At 50.5% G+C, this 22,032-nt stretch overlaps 1 protein-coding gene across 1 annotated transcript in view; it reads right to left on the bottom strand.

Moving 5' to 3' along the window:
* Positions 1 to 1,639: 1,639 nt before the first annotated feature.
* The window catches only part of LOC135283009 (sterile alpha motif domain-containing protein 1-like), a 194,644-nt gene continuing 174,251 nt past the window's right edge, over positions 1,640 to 22,032 (bottom strand). The window contains exons 3-5 of the mRNA XM_064393356.1: positions 3,411 to 8,117; positions 2,144 to 2,219; positions 1,640 to 1,773 (exon numbers count right to left, since the gene is read on the bottom strand). Coding sequence (XP_064249426.1) covers positions 6,055 to 7,578 — 1,524 coding nt within the window. The 5' untranslated portion in view covers positions 7,579 to 8,117 and the 3' untranslated portion in view covers positions 1,640 to 1,773; positions 2,144 to 2,219; positions 3,411 to 6,054. The remainder of the gene's footprint in view (positions 1,774 to 2,143; positions 2,220 to 3,410; positions 8,118 to 22,032) is intronic.

The raw sequence follows: 22,032 nt of genomic DNA, 5'->3' as shown, positions 1-22,032 counted from the left end.
CACCCTGTGCCAGGAAGGTGGACAGAGCTTCAGCCAGGGCTCGGAGATGGTGGTCCATGAGCAGCTTCTTGATGAGGAGAAGCCCTACAAGTGCTTGGAGTGTGGGAAGAGCTTCAGGCAGAGCAGCACACTGATCTGCCACCAGATGATCCACACTGGGGAATGGCCCTACGAGTGTGGGGAATGTGGGAAGGGCTTCAGCTACAGATCCACCCTTGTGACCCACCAACACATCCACACTGGGGAGAGGCTCTATGAATGTCCTGAGTGTCATAAGATATTTCAGACCCGCTACAATCTCCTCAGGCACCAGAGGATTCATACCAATGAGAGGCCCTTCCTCTGCCCCGACTGCGGGAAGGGCTTCAAGCGCAATTCCCACCTCGTCACCCACAGGTGCATCCACACTGGGGAGAGGCCCTACAAGTGCCGCACCTGTCAGAAGAGGTTTCAGACCAGCTCAAATCTCCTCCTGCATGAGCGGATTCATACAGAGGAGAGGCGCTTCTGCTGCCCCGACTGTGGGAAGGGCTTCAAGAACAACTTCACCCTCATCACCCACCAATGCATCCACAATGGGGAGAGGCCCTACAAGTGTCCCCATTGTGGGAAGGGCTTCACTCAGATCTCTGTCTTGACCAGACACCAATGGAGTCACTGGTAAGGGAAGCCCTGCAAATTCCCCAATGGCAGGGAGAGCTTCATGCACTGCTGCAGCTTCATCCCCCCATTGAAGGACCCATGTTAGGGAGAGCCCTGGTGATCCTGTTCTCTGTGATCCATGCTGGGAAGACACCTGTCCCTTCTCCTGCCCCTGCCAATGGCATGATGTGGAATCAAATAACATGAGGTTGTGGCCATGGCCATAACATTCCATTCACTCCCACCTCAGGTCATTGCCAGGGGCAGGAAAGGGAGTCTCTATCTCCCTTCGAGGAGAAGGGTGTTCTTTCCAGGCAGAAGGAAATTGTGTCCAGGAAGAGACAGTCAGCTGAGTTGTAGTTTTCCATTTCTCTTGTCCCTTTTGTTATGAATATTGTTGCTGTTCCTGTTTGTTCCTGATCTTGTTGCAGTTCCCAATAAATTGTTCCTATCCTAGCCCAGGATCTTTGCCTTCTGTGTTTTCCATGGGAGGCAGGAGGGCAGCAATCTGCAGCGCGGTTATAGGGGGAGCAGGAAATTGGGGAATCCCATTCTTGAACCCCGCCCTGTGGAAACCAAGCCTCCCAGCTGGTCCCAGCCCTGGTTGCCATGCTAAGGATCAGATTTGTCGCAGGCCCTCAGAGAGAATCTATGGGGACATTCCAAGAGTCTCCAGGCTGTTCAAGAGCTGGAATGTCACAGGCAGAACCAGGGGCTCCATGGACACCTCCCAGGTGTTTCTGGGGATGGTAAAGAGCCCTGTGCTCAGAGGCAGTCACGGCCATACCATGGTGACATCCCAGGGGTCCCCAGGCTGCCAAAGAGGTGGGATGTCCCAGACACTCACAGGGGTTCCTGTCATGGGCACAGTGGGAGCTTCAGGCAAAGTTTATTGGAGAAGATCCTGTTGGGTTTCGACGTACAGAAAATACCCCAATGTCATCCACAGATCCCAAAAAGTCACCGTTGAGTCAGAGATGACACAGACTCAGAAGGCTAAGGGCTAAAATCCACCAGTTTATTCAATTCTCTTCTTTTATACTTTGGTGTGCTACAGGTGGACCTCATTGGTCATTTCACCAACACATTTCACATGCTTGGCTAATGAAGACAAGACCCTGCAGTAAACAACTTTATGGAAAAAACAACTTATTACAAACATTGTCGGGGCACCAGTTATTGATGTTTTACTTTGGGCCCTTCTAGGGGGAGCTCCTGCAGCACTGGGGCTCCGTGCTTTCCTGGCCATGGAAAAGAACCAGGGATGGGGGAAACCCTCCTGTAACAGTTCTGTGCCAGGGAAAAGAAGATGCACAGGGCTTCTTTGGTCTACAGCTTCTTCTTTATTTTAATCTTATCTAAAGTTTTGCATGCTGTCTATGCCAGGCTCAGTGGGCTGGAAAAGCACCACAAAATATTCCCAAAATATACAATTTCAAGGTCTTTTAAAGTTGTCTCATCCAATTAATTCTTAAGGCATGCATTATTTTTACTTACCTACCAAGAACTCATCCCTGGACAGTCCACGTAACCTCTCCACTGTGCTTGCCTTGACCAGTCATCCTCTGTCACCAACACTGCAGAAAATGGAGCAGATGAAGAAGAAGAAGACAGGGACTATACCCAAATTCCTGCATCTTGCTTCCTATCTACACCATACTAAAAATCCCAAAACCTAAATTTCTCACCCAAGTGACATACTGTACTACTCTCTATTAGATATTTCACACTTTGATAAATTCTAATCTATCTCAGAGTCTTGGAAGTCCTCTGCACAGGCAAAGGTTGAAGGCAGTGTTTCTCTGAGGGTCAGGATTCCTCAGAGCAGAGAGAGAAATATTCCCTTTGTCCTGGATTCCCACACATTTAACCTAAATACCTTTAACCCTTAAGATGCTGTTACCCGACAATGTTCAAGATGAGTAGGATTAGAAGGAGAAGAAGTAGAGAACACCAGAAAGACAGAGGATCTATAGAAAGACAGAAGATCTATAGAAAGACACACAAACAGGAACCAACCGCTCAGGTTCCAGCATCTCTGACAGAGAAGCCCCAGGAGAAGGCAGGATCCAGAGCATGGGCTGGCCTCGTGCTCTGGCTTTTAACCCCCTGGGCCTTCATGGGCCCGCCCCTGGGTGGGACTGCCAGTGGCTTGGCCAATCAGAGTCAGGGCAGGCACCAGCTGCTAGCGTGTGATTGTGCCTCTGGTGTGTGATTGACAGCTCTGCCAGGGCTGGGGGCGGGGCTCTGTCCCCTCACAAACCAAGGCCTCACCCGGCCTGGCCTCACACAGGCATTCCGAGCATCCCATGGTGTCTCGGGACATTGATCTCATCCAGCCTCTGACAGAGACCGCAGTGACACTACAGAACCTCATGGAACCAAGGGGCCATGGTGACACTCTGGTGCCTCATGGAATCAAGGAAACCATTGTGAAACTCTGGGGCCCCAAGGAGCCAAGGGTCCATGGTGACCTTGTGGAGCCCATAGTGTCACGGAGGAGCCATTGTGACACAGTGAGGGCGCATGGAGCCATGGTGACACATCAGGGCTTTGTGGCACCACAAAACTATTGTAACATTGCAAGGTCTCATGGAAGCATGAGGCCATTGTGACACTGCAGAAACAGGGGGAACATTGTGACACTCCAGGGCCTCATGGAACCAAGGAGACCATTGGGACACTGCGGGGTCCCATGAAACCAAGGGAAGATGGAAGAGGTCTGGCTGGCTGGGCCTCCTGGGGACCACCTGACAGGTCCAGCTGACCTTGGCATGTTGAGGGCTGCTTCTCATCTGTCCCTGAAGCACCGGGGCTCTGGGCTTTCCTTTCTGTAGGAGAGAACTGTCCTCTTCCAGGGCCCCATGGCCAAAAATGGGATTCCCCCACCAAATTTCCTTATATGCAATGATTGTTCCCAGAAGAAATCTGCTGGGAGTGGCAGATCTGGCTGCCTTGGACCCCCAGGGGCCATCTCCCATCTGCCTTTGGAAGACTGGGACCATGGACTTCTCTTTCTTATGGGAAAAACATCCATCTTGACCAGGCAGTCATAGCCAAAATTGGGCATCTGCCTCCAGCATTCCCCATATGCAAGGATAGCTCCCAGACAAAAGCTGCCAGGAGTGACAAGTCTGGATGGCCTTGGCTTCCTGAGGGTTGGCACTCATCTGCCTCGGAAACCCTGGGGCTCTGTGCTTTCCTTCCTAATGAAAAGAACTCTTCTTCCTGTCCAGGCACCCATGGCCAAAATGGAGATTCCACCTCCAAAATGCCTTATGGCCAAGGATAGCCCCTAAACAAACAGTGCCAGGAGAGTCAGTCTGTCTGGCTTGGCCTAGGGGTGGCCACCTCTCATCTTCTTCCAGAACACTTGGACTTTACACTTTTCTTTCCTACTGGAAAAAAAACCAACCATTTTGATCCTGTTGCCCATCGCTAAAACTGGGATTGCACCTCCAAAACTCTGTACATCCAAGGATTTCTCCCAAGTGAAAGCTGCCAGGACAGAAAGGTCTGGCTGCCCATGGCCTTCTGGGGGCTGCCTCTCATCTGCTTTCCAAACACTGGAGTTCGGTGCTTTCTCTCCGGTGAAACAGATCTGTCCTTCTTCTCCACGTGTCCATGCTCAAAATTGAGATTCCTCTTCCCAAATTCCATATATCCAAGAAGTCCTCCCTGACAACAGCGGCCAGGACAAACAGGTCTGGCTGGCTTGGCCTTCCAGGAGCCATCTCTCTCCTCTTCTATTTTTGAAACACTTGGGCTCTGTGCACTCCTTCCTATAGAAATGGACCATCCTTCTTGTCTACACAGAAATGGCTGAAATTGGGGTTCCACCACACAAATTCCCTATATCCAAGGGTTCCTTTCAGACCAAACCAACTAAGAAAGACAGACTGTCTGTCCTCGGCCTCTTATGACCACCTTTCATCTGCCCCCAAAACACTAGTGTTCCGTGTTTTCCTTCCCATGGAAAAGAACCATCCTTCTCCTCGTGGTGTCCATGTCTGAAATTAGGATTCCAACTCTAAAATTCTGTATATTTAAGGGTTGCTCCCAGGCAAAATCTGCAAGTACCTCCAAGTCCAGCTGGCCTTGGCCTCTGGTGACTGCCCCTGCAACACTGGGGGTCGGTTCTTTCCTTCCCATGGAGATCACTGGGACACTGTGGGGACCTCATGGAACCAAGGGGATCATTGTGCCACCACTGGAGCCCATGGAACAGAGGGGCCATGGTGACACAGCAAGGCTTCATGGACCCCAGATACCATTATGACTCTGTGAGGCCTGATGGAACCATGGAGAACATTAGGCCCCTTCAGGGCCTCGTGTCACCAAGGGGCCATTATGACACCTCAGTGCCTCATGGAAGCAAGGGTCTACTGGGACCCTGTGGGGCCCCATGGAACTGAGGGAACATGGAGCAGGTCTGGCTGGCTTGGTCTTGTTTAGACTGAGATCCCTGGTGCGAGGACACGAGGCTTTACTCCATTTTCATCTGAAGGCTGATTTATTATGATATATATTATACTAAAATACTACATTACAACTATACTAAAAGAACAGAGAGAAGATCAGAAGGCTACAAAGACAAGAATAGAATAGGAATCAATAACAAAAACCTGTGACTGCTCACAGCCTTGGCACAGGTGGCTGTGATTGGTCACTGATTGAAAACAACCTACATGAACCAATGGAAGATGCACCCGTGGCATTCCACAGCAGCAGATAGCCATTGTTTACATTTCTTTCCTGAGGCCCTCAGCTCCTCAGGACAGGAAAAATCCTAGCAGAGGCTTTTTCCCTAAATTATCATGGCAACATCTCACCCTTTTAAATTTATTAAATTAAATAGAAAAAGAAATGTTTGCAATCTCTTCTACTGGCCTTGCAGAAGAGAGAAGAAGCACCTCTTGAGGTTCATCTGTTGCCAATCAAAATCTCAATGATCTGCTGATGTGGAATGGTCAGGGAAATTCTTCACCTGTAGAACATTCAGGGAAATTCTTCACTTATCAAACATCTAATTATATCATATCACTAAAACAATCTTAAAAAATAAGTAAATGCAAAAAACACATGCAGAGAAAGTTCATTGTTTCGAGTCCAAACAGCTGAGTTTCAGGACAGAGTCCATGGACTGAAGATGTTCTTCTTTGACATCTCTGGAAGTCCCCTTTGGTCCTGAAACAGGCTTGCAGAATTCTGAAACAAAGAACTGCTAAAGAAAACAAGAATCATGAAAAATCCATCGACAGTCATGAAACAATTCAGAGAAAATTTCTGGAATGCCCTGGCCACAGCCCTTCATTGAACCACTTGGGCTGAGGCTAATTTTTGGCTTTTCAATGCTTTTGAGCTGCTAGCTCTTTCCACTTTTCTTTATTAATATATTTTTTTTTTTTTTTTTCAGAAGAAGAGCAGCAGCAGAGGGTCTCTAGGACCATTCGGTGGCCCTGGTCCTGGTGGACGGACCAGAGAACCCAGACCTGGCTCACAGAATGGTGGCCCAGGTCCCTGTGGGGAAAGCAAAGTCCCCAAACTGAGCACTGGGCGGGGCAGTGGCCCCGGCCCAGGGAAATGAGCCAAATGGTCCAGAACCAGCCTGTGAGGCGGGCTCTGCATGCTCAGAACCTGGCAGGACCATGCTGCCAGTGTCTTCAGAGCAGAAATGACCCAATGCTTCCTCCCCCCAGCAGCACCGGTGCACACCGGCAGCTCGGGAAGAGAAGCTTTCTCAGGAATTGTCATCCCAGATCTGAGGGTTTCTTGTCCCCAGAGCAAGCGAGCAATGCTTGCTTTGCTCTGTTTCTCTTGCTCCTGCAATGCAAATGCCACTTCTCCTGCTTTCTGCCCCTCAGCACCACCCCCATCCCCACTGGGCTGGGAACTAGAGGCAGATACCACAGGAGCCAACTCCCCCACGCCGCTGGGGTGCTCAGGGGAAGGCAGGCACCCCAACCCCCAGGGAGAAGCCCCCGACCACACACGAAATGACCCAGAAACCATACTAATTTTGAACACAGCCAGCCGAACTGCTCCTGCAGTTAGCTGGAGGGCCACGCCTCCTCCACGGAAGGACAGGCTCTTCGCAGGGTCTGATGCGAATGACGGAGCTTCGAAAACCAGCGGGACAACTGGGTTGGGCGGTGCGGGCAGCACGGGCGCTGGTGTCGACTCTTGAGGTGGTCCCGTGGGCTCAGCACCATTCTCAGCAAGCTCTTGCACTGCAATTGGATCAGCAGGGAGCGGCGGGACAGGCGGGGGCGGCGGGCTCAGAACGGGGTCGGCCCGCGCCGGCGCCGCCTGCACCGTTGCGAGTTCAGTTGCCGGCGGTGATGCAGAGGAAGAAGACACGGAGGCAGCTCCTGCAGCTCCCGGGGACAGCAGCACAGCCGGGGAATCACTGTTGTTGATCGCATTGCCTGGCAACACGGGCGGATCGGCGGGAGGCGGTTCCGGGTGCCGCGGCGCAGGCGCAGTCATCAGAGCCGGCGGAGCTGGCCCGGGCGGCTGCAGGGCAGCGGGCGGAGCCGGCTGAGGCGGAGCCGCAGGGTCCGGCGCCTCCTGCGGGGCTGGCTGAGACGGAATCGGATCCGCCCCCTCCCAGGGTGGGGGAAGCGGAGAATTCCGCGGCAAAGCGGGCGGGGCCGGCCCGGAAAGCGGCGGGGCCGGCTCCCCATCCCCCCCAAGAGAAGGAGTGGGCGGGGAAGGCAGCTCTGTTTGCTCCGAGGGAGCAGAGAAAAACTTTTGCTCAGCTGTGGGCAGGGCGGGGGGGCTGCAAACTCGCGGTTCGCCTTCTTTGAGAGGCTTCTCTCGTGCTGAAGCTGGCAGGGACAGAACGCGACTGCGCACCCGAGCCATGATGTCCCCCGCAGCCCGTCCCCATTTCAAGATAACGCCATAAATCAGTACATGCACTGCATGCATCATTGGGGATAAACACCCTGGACTATTGTCCACGTAAAAGCAGCGTTCATGAACTCCCAAAAACCTAAATCAAGGGAGTATACGACATTTGTAACAAGTCTATGAAATTTTGCCCATCTGAAGAACTCATAACACCGTCTCTCCCACAGACAATGAGGAATACCGTCCCTGCGTCCCCATCTGCACCAGAGTTTAATAACTTTCTCCTCTGATGCAGTAAACGGAACCTGAGCTTCCGAAGGTACATTTTCCCAACTTTCCTCCCACCTTTTGCGAATGGCAGGATCTTCAGGAAGGGAAAAAATAACAGTACCTCTAGGCAGTGTCCTTGTGGATCCAGCTGTGCAGCTCTGCTGCTCTGCGGTCTCTGGACACAATCTCCAGGAAAGTCCAACAGGTTCTCCTGTTCGTCTTGGCTGTGAACTCTGCCCATCTTCACGGTCTCATTTCTTCAGCTCCAGGCTAGATTCCATGGTCACTCTTGGGGTGACCATCAGTTTCACACGTCCAGGGGTCACCAATTCTTGTTTAGACTGAGATCCCTAGTGCGAGACCACGAGGCTTGACTCCATTTTCATCAGAAGGCTGATTTATTATGATATATATTATACTAAAATACTACATTACAATTATACTAAAAGAACAGAGAGAAGAAGATCAGAAGGCTACAAAGACAAGAATAGAATAGGAATCAATAACAAAAACCTGTGACTGCTCACAGCCTTGGCACAGGTGGCTGTGATTGGTCACTGATTGAAAACAACCTACATGAACCAATGGACGATGCACCCGTGGCATTCCACAGCAGCAGATAGCCATTGTTTACATTTCTTTCCTGAGGCCCTCAGCTCCTCAGGACAGGAAAAATCCTAGCAGAGGCTTTTTCCCTAAATTATCATGGCAACAGCTTGGCCTCCCAGGGGCCACCTGACAGGTCTGGCTGATCTTGGGATGTCAAGGGCTGCTTCTCATCAGCTCCTGCAACACTGGGGCTCCATGCTTTCCATGCTACAGAAAAGAACCATCTGTCTTTTTAGATGCTCATTGCCAAAACTGATACTTTCCCTCAAAAATTTTCCCACATGCAAGGTGGTCACCTCTCATCTGCCCCTGAAACAATGGGGCTCTGTTACTTCATTCTTTTGGAAAACAACTGGCCTTCCTGCCAAGGGACCATGGCCAAAATTGAAATTTGGCCTCTCAATTTCCATATATGCAAGGATTGCTCCCTGACAAAAGTAGCCAGGAAAGACAGGTCAGGCTGGCCCTGTCCTCTGGTGATTTTCTTAGACTGAGATGAATATTTTCATTTGAAAACACCTTGGAGAGGGCCCAGAGATTTCCCAAGGAGGGCTTTTGAGGCCTTGGGAACATGACCACTACATATGGACAAAGGAGCTCTGTGGTCTCTGCTGTTGTGGGGGTTTTGCATCATGGAAATGATGTCCTAATAGAACCTGCTAGCAGCTTCCTCCATGTCCAAAAACCCCTAATTGTTATTGTCTTTGAGAATGGACAATCTGTTAAACCACTAAGGAAACTGTACATGCCTCTGTGATGACACATGTTAAAGATAAAGAAGCCTGGAAGGGTCTCTTTCCCTTCTGCCTAGCAAAGAGGTAACAAGGCTGGCCCAGCCCCTGTCTCAGCTGGGCCGGGCCGGACGGCTCCTGCCGTGGGGCCGGGCTCCTTCCCAGGGAGCCCCCCAGGCCCCATCGGCTGCCGGGCAGGGCAGGGGAGGCCGCTGGGCCGAGGCTGGGCCGGGCCATGGCTGCAGTTTCCAACACCTGGGCGCTACCGAGCCCTGCCCTGCCGCCAGCCCGAGCCGAGCCAGGATCTGCCGGGCCCCAGGAGCAGCCCCGGGCCGGGCCGGCTCGGCCAAGATTCTGCCACCCTTGGGGTTCACCCGCAAGCCCCGGGCAGGGGGAGGAGAAGCCATGGGCCCTGGCCGTGCTGCTGCTGTGTTCTGGCCTGGCTACTGAGATCATGGCCCTGCCCCAGCGTGGCCCATCCTGACACAGCCCCAGCGCAGCCGCTGCAGAAACCTCCATAGTAAAAGAGCTCCGGCCGCAAGGACCGAGCCTGGCCGGGGTCACAGAACCATCTGCAGACCCCGGGAGAGATATTAACTCTTTCAGTGCTTCCATCCTCCCTCGAGGGAGAGAAAAGGACAAAGTGGAGGCACACAGAGGAGCAACATAAAAGCACCAAGATCAGTGAAGAGGAAGTTGAGTCCCAGATGGGAGGGATGAGGAAATGCCCTGATCTTGAGGCTGAAATTGTCTTGTAAAGCTATAAAGAAGGATGCAATTAATAAATCAAACTCTCTTTTTCCCTACAACACATTGAAAAATATGGGGAGATGACTTGTTCAGCAAAGGCCACCATACTAATGTAAGAAGATATTGAAGTAGCTGTGATCCCATGAGACGTTTGAACATTGAAAGAGTGAAGAGTGATGAGACCCTGTGTCCTCACAGAACAAAGAGAAGATCTCTGTTCTCAGAGATTAAGATTATTTCAGAAATAGATGAAGAGAACCGTTGCTCTCAAACAGTTCATCTTTAAACCAATACCCCATACATTGACATGGCCCATAAACGCAGCTGTGGGGAAAGGTGTGAAAAAATGGGAGGGACTTCACTACTGCAGATTTTCAGGGTGGCTGCTATTCATGGGAACTGAGAGCCATGGAGAACTGTTTTCTTATGGAGAAGCCTCCATAGCATGAAAGAGAGACTCCTCTCCCTAAGTGAATTGCAGAAAGACTATTCTAGAGATCGTAAACAGACTGAAATTTTAGGGTTTATTTCCTTACATGCTCAGTAAGAAAGAAAAGGTTATAAGGAAGAGAAAATTGTTCTGAAAGTTTTGATCTGGTTCTTATTATTCTTTCATTTAGTTATTATTCATAAACTTTTCTTTATACACTTTTAAAGTTTTGAGCCTGTTTTCCCTTTCTCCTAATCCTACCTCATAGCAGGAAATGATTAATAATATTCTAGTGGGTGCACTGGAAATTACCCAACATTGAACCCACCTCAATAATTGATGCACTGGCCAGGAAATCTCAAATTGTTGAACCAAAACCATTATAGAAATCTTCCTGATGAACTGTGCAGAGCAGAGGAAAATCAAGGCAGAGCCATGGTTTGTCAGGACTTGCTTGATCCTAATGAGCCCTGTGGTGCATTTGGAGCTGAGCCCTCGTACCTCAGAGCCTGAGAGGAGATTGCACAAATCTTTCCAGGAGTCAAAGTCAGAGGAAACACCCAAAGTGTCTCAAAGCCTGAATGGGACCCAATGAGGTCCATCCCCAACACAGGCTCCTCATGGACTCCTTGAAGGAGAGAATTGGAGGCCAGGATGGCACAAAAACCTCTCAGAGACTGAGTGTGGAAAGGAAATTCCAAAGTATTTTAAAAACCCTTAAGTTCCTCAAAGTATTAAGGAGCCCCACTGAGTGTCAGTACAAAGATCTCAAGGGACTCATTAAAGCAGGGAGAGATGGCAGGGGCCATGATGGCAGGGGCCATGATTGCACAAACCTCTCACAGAGTCTCTATCAAAAGGGAAACAACAAGTACCTTCAAATAACTGAAGTACCTTGAAGCATTAATTAGCCCCACTGAGTGTTGTTACTGACAAAGAATCTCAAGGGACTAATTACAGCAGATAATTGGAGGCCATGACTGCACAAACCTCCCAGAGACTCCAAGCCAAAAGCAAAACCCAAAGTCCTTTGCAAACCTGCAGTCCCTGGGAGCATTCAGGAGCCCCCAGGGCCACTGCTGAGCAAGGCTCCCCAGGGACTCCTTCCAGCAGATCCTTGAGGCCACTGGGATGTGGGCTAGCGGGGGATGCTGAGGGCAGGACAAGGGGCTGGCAGTGCCCAGCCTGGCTGGGGCTGTGCCAGGAGGCCCCAGAGCCTCAGGACGAGGTGTCTCCTCCCAGCCCTTGGTGGCACAGACCCTGCTTCTGTGCCCCAGGGCACCAAGACTTGGCTTCTCTTTGTCCCCACCTGTCATCAGTGCCTCCAGTTCTCTGCTCTGCCTGGGGCCTGGGGACACTTTCTCAGTCTGATGGAGCTGCTGTTGTACATTTGCAGTGTCTTGGCAAGGGGACCTCTTGAAAAAGTAATCATAAAATAGTTGGGTTTTCAGAAGACTTTAAATATCCCAGTAAAGCCTGGGGGCACTTTCCCCCCCATTGCCTGCCCAGGGCTCTGCTGCCTTGAGCTGTCCCTGCCAGCAGCTGCTTCCCTGTGCCCAGGGCTGGGACCTGTCAGTGCTGCCAGAGCCCAGCCCAGCCCTGGGGGCTCAGCACTGCCCTGCAGACCCCTCCCAGCTCTGGCACTGCCCAGGGGCAGCTCTGGCTCTGCAGGCTCTGATGGCAATGTCAGAGCAACCCTGAGGAGGATGGAAAAGTGACACAGATGCTATGTCTAGGAAAACCTGTGCTGATTTCTGTCACTGCCTGGTTTATTAACATCGGAGAGATATTTTTTTCATTTTTCTCAACCTCAATTTAGAGATGAATATCTATGTGCAATTTTCCATCCAGGCAACCTAGAGCACTAGATTAAAAAGCAGGATTTTCCTTTTTATTCCCCCACTGCCTCACTGTGCTCCCTGTATAATCTACTTGGAAATGTTATGGAATTAAATGCCATGCTTGGAGCAGTGCTGAACAATGCAGCATCCTCACCACGCAAGGAGAACACTTCCAAACCTTACCAGCTGTGTCCTTCCCACCAGATCTTGCCCCCCAGTGTAGGGAGCAGCTGCCAGGGCTGGCTGAGAGCTGTCCCTGGCAGGCAGCAGAGTCCCTGCCCCAGCACAGCGCCCTGGGCTGCAGGAGCCTGCTCTGCAGGACAGCCCTGGGCACCCCTGGCTGCTCTGCACAAGAGACAATCAGAGAATGTACTCACAGAGTCTGCAGGAATTGGGATATTCCAGCTTTAGGAGATGGCTCCAGGAGCTGCAGCTGCATTGTCCTGCAGCCAGAGGTTCCTGTGCCAAGGGCTGGCAGTGATTCTGCCCCAGGCACTTCTCAGCACCTTCCCAGCCCTGACTGATTGAAGCTCTCTGTGCCTCTGGGCTGTGCCCGGGCTGGCTGCAGGCAGTGCCCCAGCCCTGCTGGGCTGGCAGAAGAGCTGCTCATCAAGAGAAATGTGCTTTTGAAGCTCTTCTTGCTTACCAGCAGCTGCCTCTGTGCCAGGAGCCCAGCCCAGCACAGCAGCACAGACACAGCACCAGGACTTGAATGACCCTCTGGGGCTTTGTGCTCAGGACCTGAACATCAGCCCCTGAGAGGCAGCTGAAGAAACCTCTCCAGAACTCCAAGGCAGAATCCAACTCCAAAGTTGCTTGGACTTTTAATGGGTCTCACTGAGGGACACGACTTCCTCCTGCTGGCATTGGCAGACACGTGGCAGCTGCAGCTCCTGCACTTCTGCCTCTTGCTGGACATCTCCCTGGCTGCCCTCCTGGGCAACGGCCTCATCATCAGTGCCGTAGCCTGCGGCCACCACCTGCACACACCCATGTTCTTCTTCCTGCTCAACCTGGCCCTCAGCGACCTGGGCTCCATCTGCACCACTGTCCCCAAAGCCATGCACAATTCCCTCTGGGACACCACCACCGTCTCCTGCACAGGATGTGCTGCTCAGCTCTTTTTCTTTCTGTTCTTTATCTCAGCAGAGTTTTCCCTCCTGACCTTGGGCTACGACCACTACGTGTCCATCTGCAAAGCCCTGCACTACGGGACCCTCCTGGGCAGCAGAACTTGTGCCCGCATGGCAGCAGCTGCCTGGGCCAGTGCCTTTCTCACGGCTCTCATGCACACGGTCAATACATTTTCCCTGCCTCTGTGCCATGGCAATGCCCTGGGCCAGTTCTTCTGTGAGGTACCGCAGATCCTCAAGCTCTCCTGCTCACAGTCCTACCTCAGGGATCTTGGGCTGATTGTGGTTAGTCTTTATTTTTCATTTGGCTGTTTTGTGTTCATTGTTTTCTCCTATGTGCAGGTCTTGAGGGCCATGTTGAAGACCCCCTCTGAGCAGGGACAGCATAAAGCCTTTTCCACCTGCCTCCCTCACCTGGCAGTAGTCTCTCTCCTTGTCAGCACCTCATTTTTTGACCTACCTGAAGGCCCCCTCCATCTCCTCCTCATCCCTGCGTCTGTCCGTGTCAGTTCTGTACTCGGTGGTGCCTCCACCCTGAATCCACTCATCTACAGCCTGAGGAATCAGGAGCTCAAGACTGCTGTGTGGAGACTGATGACTGGATGGTTTCAGAAACATTAAACTACTGGACAGTTTCTACAAATCCCTTGTAGTATAATACATCTTTGATACATCTTGTTGGTTTCATTTTAGAGGTTCTTTTCAAGTGTTTTACTTTTATAATATATTCAATAAAGAGTCATCATTCTTTATGCCCTAAGAAATTTAGATACTCTCCACTTTCCTAGTGGTCACAGAGTGTGTCAGTGAGGGGTTGCGCTCTTGATGGCTTTAAAAAAACAAAACCCACTCCCAGGAGAGTTTTCTGCAGAGATGCCCTTTTGTTGCCTTCTCTGGAGCTGCAGCAGCAATGTCTGTGTGCAGAGCTGGGGGCAGATCAGTGCTGGCACAGCAGCTGTGCCCAGCAGCAGCAGCAGCACTTGGTGTTGCCAGTGCTGCTGCCGTGGCCCTGCCCCGCTGCCCTGCTGGCCCTGGTGTTGCTGCAGGGCCTGAGTGCTCTCGGGGCCGGGCACAGTCCTGGGGGTGGCAGTGCCGGGGCTGCAGCAGGGACAGGCCATGGGCACTGCTGGGGCAGCGCTGACGCCTCAGGCCAGGCCCTGGGGGCTCCAGGCTCCTTGTCCAGGCTCTCTCAAGAACACGGCCAGGCCAATGTTCAGCACAGAAAAGCCCCAGGCTGAGCAGCCCCAGGCTGGCCGTGGGCAGGCTGGGGGCAAACAGCATGGCTGGGGCTCTGCAAGGGCCTGGGGGAGACGGGAAGGAGCAGCAGAGCAGGGGCTGATCCATCCCCAGTGCACTGCACAGCCCAGGGCAGCGTCCCAGAGCGTCCTCATGGAGCTGCCAACAACATCCCCCTCTGCAGCCCTGGCCTCTCCCCCAGCTCACACAGGTGACGCATCCTTGCAGGCACAGACACGGCAGCACTGGCTCAGGAGCCCCTGTTTGTACTGCACAGAGCAGGCAGGAGCACCCCCATGCTGCTGCTGTGGGGACATGAACCTGAGGGAGCAAAAATGGCATCAGCCCCTGGGGCCAGCAAGGGCTGGGGGACACCAGGGAAACCACTGAGCTTTGTCCTGGCCTCTGCAGTCAGCCAGAAAGTTTGTTCCCATCAGCTGGGAGTTTCCTGTGCCACTGCAGACGCTGTTGCTCAGAGCCAGGGCTGCCTGGCAGCCATCCCCAAACTGCGCTCAGCATTTCCTCTGCTTCACCTTTGACTTCTTCTCTGTTCCCTTTTCCAAGCTTCTTTCTCTTTCCCACCCTGTTGAGAGCTTTGTAACAAACTGGTTCCGAGCTAAAGCTCACAGTGAGATTAATTTGACCGAGATAGAGAATGAGGGGAGTTGCCATTCCAATTAAAATGTGTGTCCTTGGCCCACGGATGAAGAAATACACAGAGACAGGTGGTGGAGCAGGACAGCCTGGGAAAGTAGTAAATAGTTATACCAAAAACAGCACGTAGATAGCTGATAGCTAGTTAGCCAATGGTAAGCTGGGATTTTGCACTATGCATGAGCTAATTAAAAGGTGTATAATAATTGGCGATTCGGGAATAAAGACGAGACTTGTCGATCATCATATGGTGAGCAAGTCTTCCTTCTCCATCAAATGGCTGACCCCGACATCGACCCGTAAGACGACTACGGACAGACACGGCTGCCACGGATCGGAGAAGTAAGAGCGGGTCCCTCTGAAGCAAGGGGGGGGGACGGCAAACGAACCACTGCGAGTTCGCAGCCCTGGGAGCTATATCGATAGTCCTAGCCTACATGCTGCCGGAGTCTGAAAGCCTTGCAACAGCGCTGATTAGAAATGGAAAGGCAAGCAGCATATGATTTATGTATTTGCTTTTTAAAAAAGCAGCAGATTAAGGACATGGACTTGCAGAAAGAGCTCCCACAGTTGTTAGCTTGTGGGTGTGCACAAGGAGTTTCTCAAGATCCTTGTACAGTACATGAGTTAACAGAGTGGCGTAAGTTCGGGACCATGAGGGAAACGCGTATGGTAGCGGCGGTCCCAGCAGTGCGGCGGCGGAGCGGACCGAGCGCTGCGGAGGCGTCGTGCTCGGTGCCGGCGGCGGTTGCGCGCACCGCAGAACCAGTGACGTGCACGGTGACAAAAACTCGCACGGCAGCTGTCCGTGGGGAAAGCGCACAGATTGCCAGGGCCGTGCCAGCCAAGGCGAGACGCGGGGGCCGAATACGCGGCAGCAATAAACACAATACCAGTAGTAGCGGCGGCGGACCTGCACCAGTAACGCGAAACCCGAAAGCTAGAGCTGAGAGAGCTTTTTCACTTTTTGCAAGGGCACAAAAGCACCAGCAGTGTGGGACATGCTCCCGCTGGCTGCAGGTGTTGGCGCAGAGCCAGGGGGAACCAGCCCGTGCGGAAATCCAGGCAGAGCGGAGCCCAAAGAAGATCGGGGCTGCGCGGGTTCAGGCGAGGGCGTTCCTTTCCGCACCCCCGGGATAGCGCAGACTGAGGCTCTACCAGAGCAGGCAGGAGACGGGCGCGGGCAGACATTCCTCAGGGCACCGCCCTGTCACAGCTGCCTGGCAACCACAGCAGACAGCCCATCGCAGCAATTCAAACAAGTGTCTGAGAAAAAACAGGTCAGGAATTTTCTTCAAGATCAGGATGAAAAACTTCTGAAAATTCACACAGTGCTTCATCATGCAGCAGATGTTATACAGGGCATTTCACCCAACTGTTCCACAGACTTTACAATTAGTTTACCAGGATTTTTTGTAAATGTGTTTGCTTTTCTAAAAGTGATTGAGTATTTGGGTTTGATGGCTTTAAGTTTGATGACTTCATTGCCTTTTCCTTACCTGAGGCAGGAACAACCTTTTAAAGAAACAGAGTCTAAGTAAACTTCCTAGTTTCTGTTTGGACTACATGTGAGAAGATTTAAACTGTAATATTTCTGTATACTATAGTCTTTATGGTTTTTGCTCTCTTCTATTCATTAAGAGATGGCATTAGATAAATGGATGTAAATGTGCTAATTATTTTGTACTATCCTTATTTTAAGTGAAATTATTTGTGTTTAAGATTATCTGTCATCTTTCTCAGTTTTGTTTTAAAATATTTATCCAAGATTCAAAGTTTTAAGAATTATTGATATTAAGTTTATAATCTTTGTTATTTTTATTTTCTGTAGGTAATGCTGATAAATGGTGATTGTTGTTAATACTAAATGAATACTTTGAAAAGGTTGTCTTAACCCCTTCAAGCACTTCTTGTTAGGGAGTTTTCAGATTTTTGTGATGAGAATTGTTGTTGGTATATTGTAACATTTGCAGCTGGCTTTCATGTGTTTTCCTTTTATGTGTTTTCCTTTCATGTGTTTTTCTATTTTTTTTGTGTGATCACCTGCAAGACACGTGTCTCTTCAGGATCCTGTCTTTTTATTTCCTAACTATTTAGATGTTTCTGAAGGTTTTTAGCCAAATTACCAGTTTTGTGGTTCTTTTATTTATTATTACAGGAATACTCCAGCAGAGAATTCAAGAAGTTTGCTGTGTTTGGAAAATCTGTCTTGACAGAAACATCAGAAGGATTCAATTATTTGCTGGTTTGATTGGTTTGTAACCCTAAGGTTTCTTGTTTATAACAGTTGTTTTTAAAAGCCCTGTTTAAAAAGTATGTTAAGTGATACTCACCAATTAGAGTTCGGGCTCTGGCCAAGTTCTAACTCTATTTGGATGGAGTGACTGACAATCAACCCAGATGTTTTCTGCATCAAAAAGTATTCAAGTCCTTTTGACTTGGCAATTTGACCATCTATGACAGCTGAGCCATTTTCAGAAGTGATTTGGAGAAACATGAATCCGGACATGATTTCTCCAATTCTCTGTCGTTTTAAGGTTTATCAGCTGTCGCAGACTCTGGGATAAGAGTTCAGTGTTGTAGTGTTTAGTAATTTTCTTATCTTGTATGTGTTGTTGATTGTGTGTACTATCTAAATTAACTCCTAATTACTCTTATCTTAACATTTCTTTATGTAACATTGCAAAATGAAACCAGGACCCATTCTTCACCTCCAGGATTTTGAGAAGATTCTTCAGTCCTGCCGGGATGTGGGATTTGTTTCTGTTTTAACAGGTGCCCTGTCTCAGCTTGAAAAGAAAACGGGGGAGCTCAGGGTATTGGAGTGGCTTTCTCCACCGCTACAGCAACAGAGAACTGTGAGACTGAAAATTGAAATGATTGCATCCCTCATAAAGAAAGGACGTTTTAGAGCAATCCAAGTTACAGGAGCGGAGCCTTCCACAATACAATTGCCCATTAAAAAGGACACACTTGACTGGTATTTGGTGAACTCTGGGGAGCTCCAGGAAGCCCTTTTAGGAGCTGGAGCTGTCGTGGAGACTGGGAAACTGCATCCTCGTCCCCTCCAGTGGATGACAGAATGGGACTGGATAACAAAGCCCATTCGGAGTCTGTCACCATTAAGGGGGGCTATCACGGCCTTTACGGACGGTGGTAAAAAGTCCAGGAGAGCAGCTGTGACATGGAAACAGCAAGGACAGTGGTGACAACATTTGTTAGATGCAGATGCCAGGGACAGTCTACAGACATTAGAACTTTTAGCTGTAGTATGGGCAATGATGAATTTAAAAGGTCCTTTGAATATTGTGACTAACTCCCTTTATGTAGCAGGAGTAGCTGCCAGGGTACTATACTGGGGGAGGGGATATCTTTGTGTTTCCTCTCCAACAGGACCCTTGTGGATCCCCGCGAAGTGGACTCGAGCTGTACCAGATGTTGAGGACCGTCGCAGCCTTGTCACCGGAGGACAAAGAGAGGGTGCACAACAAACTGACGCTGATATTGCGACCCTATTTGCAACGCCTCCAGCCCTACTCTAACGACGCGTGACGTGCCTGCGTTCATCTTCCTGACGATTGGATCGAGTGGTGTCAGGACCTTATGGTAGAAGTAAAAGCTCCTCAATCACAGCCATGCTTGGACTGTGGGGACAATAAATGTGCTGCATGGATCGCACTAGACTGTGGAGACTGTAATAAGGTGTTTTGGTTGGAGCAATCGACCGTTCGGCAGAACTGGTGCCCAAGCTGCCGATTCTCCTGGAACTTGCAGAACTCGTGGCAGCGAGCACTAAGGGATTTCACAGGGCTTGATTTGGGAGGATTGTTAGGCTTATATGAAGCCCCGGAGCAAATTATTTTGGCATATGTTACTTAGCAACTTAAGACCTTGTGTGAGCGAGTAGAAAAGCAAGTACGTACTCACATAATAGCTTCGCGCTGTCGAAAGCTTGTGACCCTCACACAGACGTCCATTGTTAGACCGATTAAAAAGGACTGTGGGTTTGAGCAGGCACTAGACGACTGCATCAAGCAACTTAAGTCCTGTTCTCTTCGCTCCAGAGGGACTGCCAAATAGGGCAACCCACATTCTGGAGCGAGCTGAAACAGGTAGTAGTAGCCACACTTTTACCTGGAGGGGCAGCTAATAAGGCCATGAATTTGGCCAAGCAATTAGGCTGCTGGGCCAAAGACGAACTGAACGCCACCTCCCAGGTATTGGACATGCTGTCTCAAGATGTACAAAGTGTAAATCATGCAGTATTGCAGAATAGAGCAGCAATCAATTTCTTATTATTAGCTCAAGGCCATGGTTGTGAAGAATTTGAGAGTATGTGTTGTATGAATTTATCAGATCATTCTGTATCAATATGCTATAGAGATATTGTGTGATAGTATTGCTAATGCTTGTATTACCATGCTTGCTTAATTGCATACAAAGAATAGTGAGTCAGATGATGGAAAGGGCTTGGAAAACAACACTTCTGGCCCAAAAAGAAAACGGGGGAAATGTTGAGAGCTTTGTAACAAGCTGGCTCCGAGCTATAGCTCACAGTGAGATTAATTTGACCGAGATAGAGAATGAGGGGAGTTGCCATTCCAATTAAAATGTGTGTCCTTGGCCCACGGATGAAGAAATACACAGAGACAGGTGGTGGAGCGGGACAGCCTGGGAAAGTAGTAAATAGTTATACCAAAAACAGCACGTAGATAGCTGATAGCTAGTTAGCCAATGGTAAGCTGGGATTTTGCACTATGCATGAGCTAATTAAAAGGTGTATAATAATTGGCGATTCGGGAATAAAGACGAGACTTGTCGATCATCATATGGTGAGCAAGTCTTCCTTCTCCATCACCACCCCTGTTCCCTCCCCTGCAAAAAGCCCATCCTTTTTTGCCCTTTCCTCTCTGGCCCCATTCCCCATTGCAGTTCCTGACTTGGCACCGTGGGAATGTCCCTTGGGCAGCAGGATCATCCTCCAAGTGCTGCAGGAATTGTCTGCAGGCTCCTGCAGTGCCTGGTGCTGCTCCCTTGCCAGAGGCACCACAGGCCAGGGGGGCACATCTGGGCTGCTGTGTCTGCCTGTGGGGCTCCCTGTTCTGGGCAATGAGGAGGAGCTGCAGAGGCTCTGCAGGACTGACAGGATGGGCTTTGGGGCTGGCAGGAGAAGCTGAGGCACCTGGGCTGCTGGAGCTTCTGAAGAGGAGTCTCAGGACTCATCCTGCAACTGCTCCAAGGGTGGTTTCAGAGAATCCCAGAATCAGCAAGGTTGGAAAAGTCCTTGGAGATCATCAAGTGCAACCTGTGCCCTTGACAATGCCCTGTCTCCCCTGAGCCTCCTCCAGGAAAAACAACCTCAGCTCCCTCAGCCTCTCTTTACAGGACTTGTGCTCCAGTCCTCTCACCAGCCTTCTTCCCCTTCTCTGGACACGCTCCAGCCCCTCCAAGTCCTTCCTTAATTGGGGGGCCTAGAACTGGACACAGCACTCGAGGTGCTGCCTCACCAGTGCTGAGCACAGGGGAAGAATCACTGCCCTGCTCCTGCTGGCCACACCATTCCTGATCCAGGCCAGGAGCCATTGGCCTTCTTGGCCACCTGGGCACACTGCTGCCTCATGTCCAGTCTGCTGTCCATCAGTCCCTGCAGGTCCCTTTCTGCCTGGCTGCTGTCCAGCCACTCTGTCCCCAGTCTGTAGTGCTGCAGGGGTTGTTGTGGCTAAAGTGCAGGACCCGGCACTGGGACTTGTTATCCCTCACCTTGTTGGTTTTGTTTTTAATAACTGCCCCGTCTGTCTCTGCAGGGGAGCAGTCTACACAAACATGATGTTATCAATTTCCTCAGACCATATGTGATAGGGAATAAAAGATGTTAGCACCAGGAGCTGGTGGGTGGCTGACTGAAGCTGTTTGCTCCCTGCCAGCCAGGAAAGACGTTGGGAGGCTCCTGCAATGGGTTAGTCATCGTTCCCAGAAGTTTTTGGAGACCCTGGCTCTTCTTCTCTTCACTTCTGGAAGTGAGTGTGAACCTCTCTTTGGAAGAGGGAGATTTCTGGAAGGGGACTCTCCCCTTTCCCAGTGCTGCTCATTGCCTTGGTGGCATGTGAGGGGCTCAGGGCAGTGGCCTGGGCCTTCCCTTGTGTCAGTGCTGCCACAAGTAGTGGGAAAAAACTGTTCCATGGCTCTGACTCTGCCAGAGGTTCTGCTGCCTCATCCTTCTTAACTCTGGAAGCAGGAGAAGCTAATCTGCTGCATCAATCTATGGGTTGATTGGTCCTCTGGACTTGGAGCTTTTCTGCTTCTCTGTGTCAGAGTTCTTCCATCAGCCCACATAAGTGACAGCTTTTGTGTAATTTGCCTGGGGGACCTGTGAGGAAAAAGCCCTGGATGTGATGGGACCTGGTGCTGCAGTACTCTGGGGCACAGCTGATTGCTTCCTTTTGGGGTTCTCTTGACCACAGATTTGTTAACAGGGTTCTGTTTCCTGCTGGTTGCCTTGATCAGATGTGCCCAGAGCGTGTGCAAGGAGGTTCCCCAGCACAGCTGAAGATTAAGACATAAGGAGGAATCCTAGTTTGAAAGGATGAGTGCAAAACCAAAATAAAAGGATGTTTTTAGCCCAAAGTTAGTGTGAATCAGCAGGTAGGAATCAGCTCTTCCCTGGATCCCTGTCCTTCCTGTGCCTGCAGTGCTGTGATCCATCAGCAGTCCTGGAATGCAGGAATATACATTATTTAGCTGCTATTAAGCTGGTTGTAACACATCTGCTAAGAGCCCTCAGTATTTGCCACATCCAAGCGAGATGAGTATTCACTTTGACATTTTTAAGCCATCTGAACTTTCACTTGTGAAAAGTCACCCTTTCTGTCATTGCTTGACCT

Source organism: Passer domesticus, chromosome 18, assembly GCF_036417665.1.
Source record: "Passer domesticus isolate bPasDom1 chromosome 18, bPasDom1.hap1, whole genome shotgun sequence".
Lineage (NCBI taxonomy): Eukaryota > Metazoa > Chordata > Aves > Passeriformes > Passeridae > Passer > Passer domesticus.
Note: the sequence above shows the minus strand (reverse complement) of the source record. Positions and strands in the feature narration are given on the sequence as shown.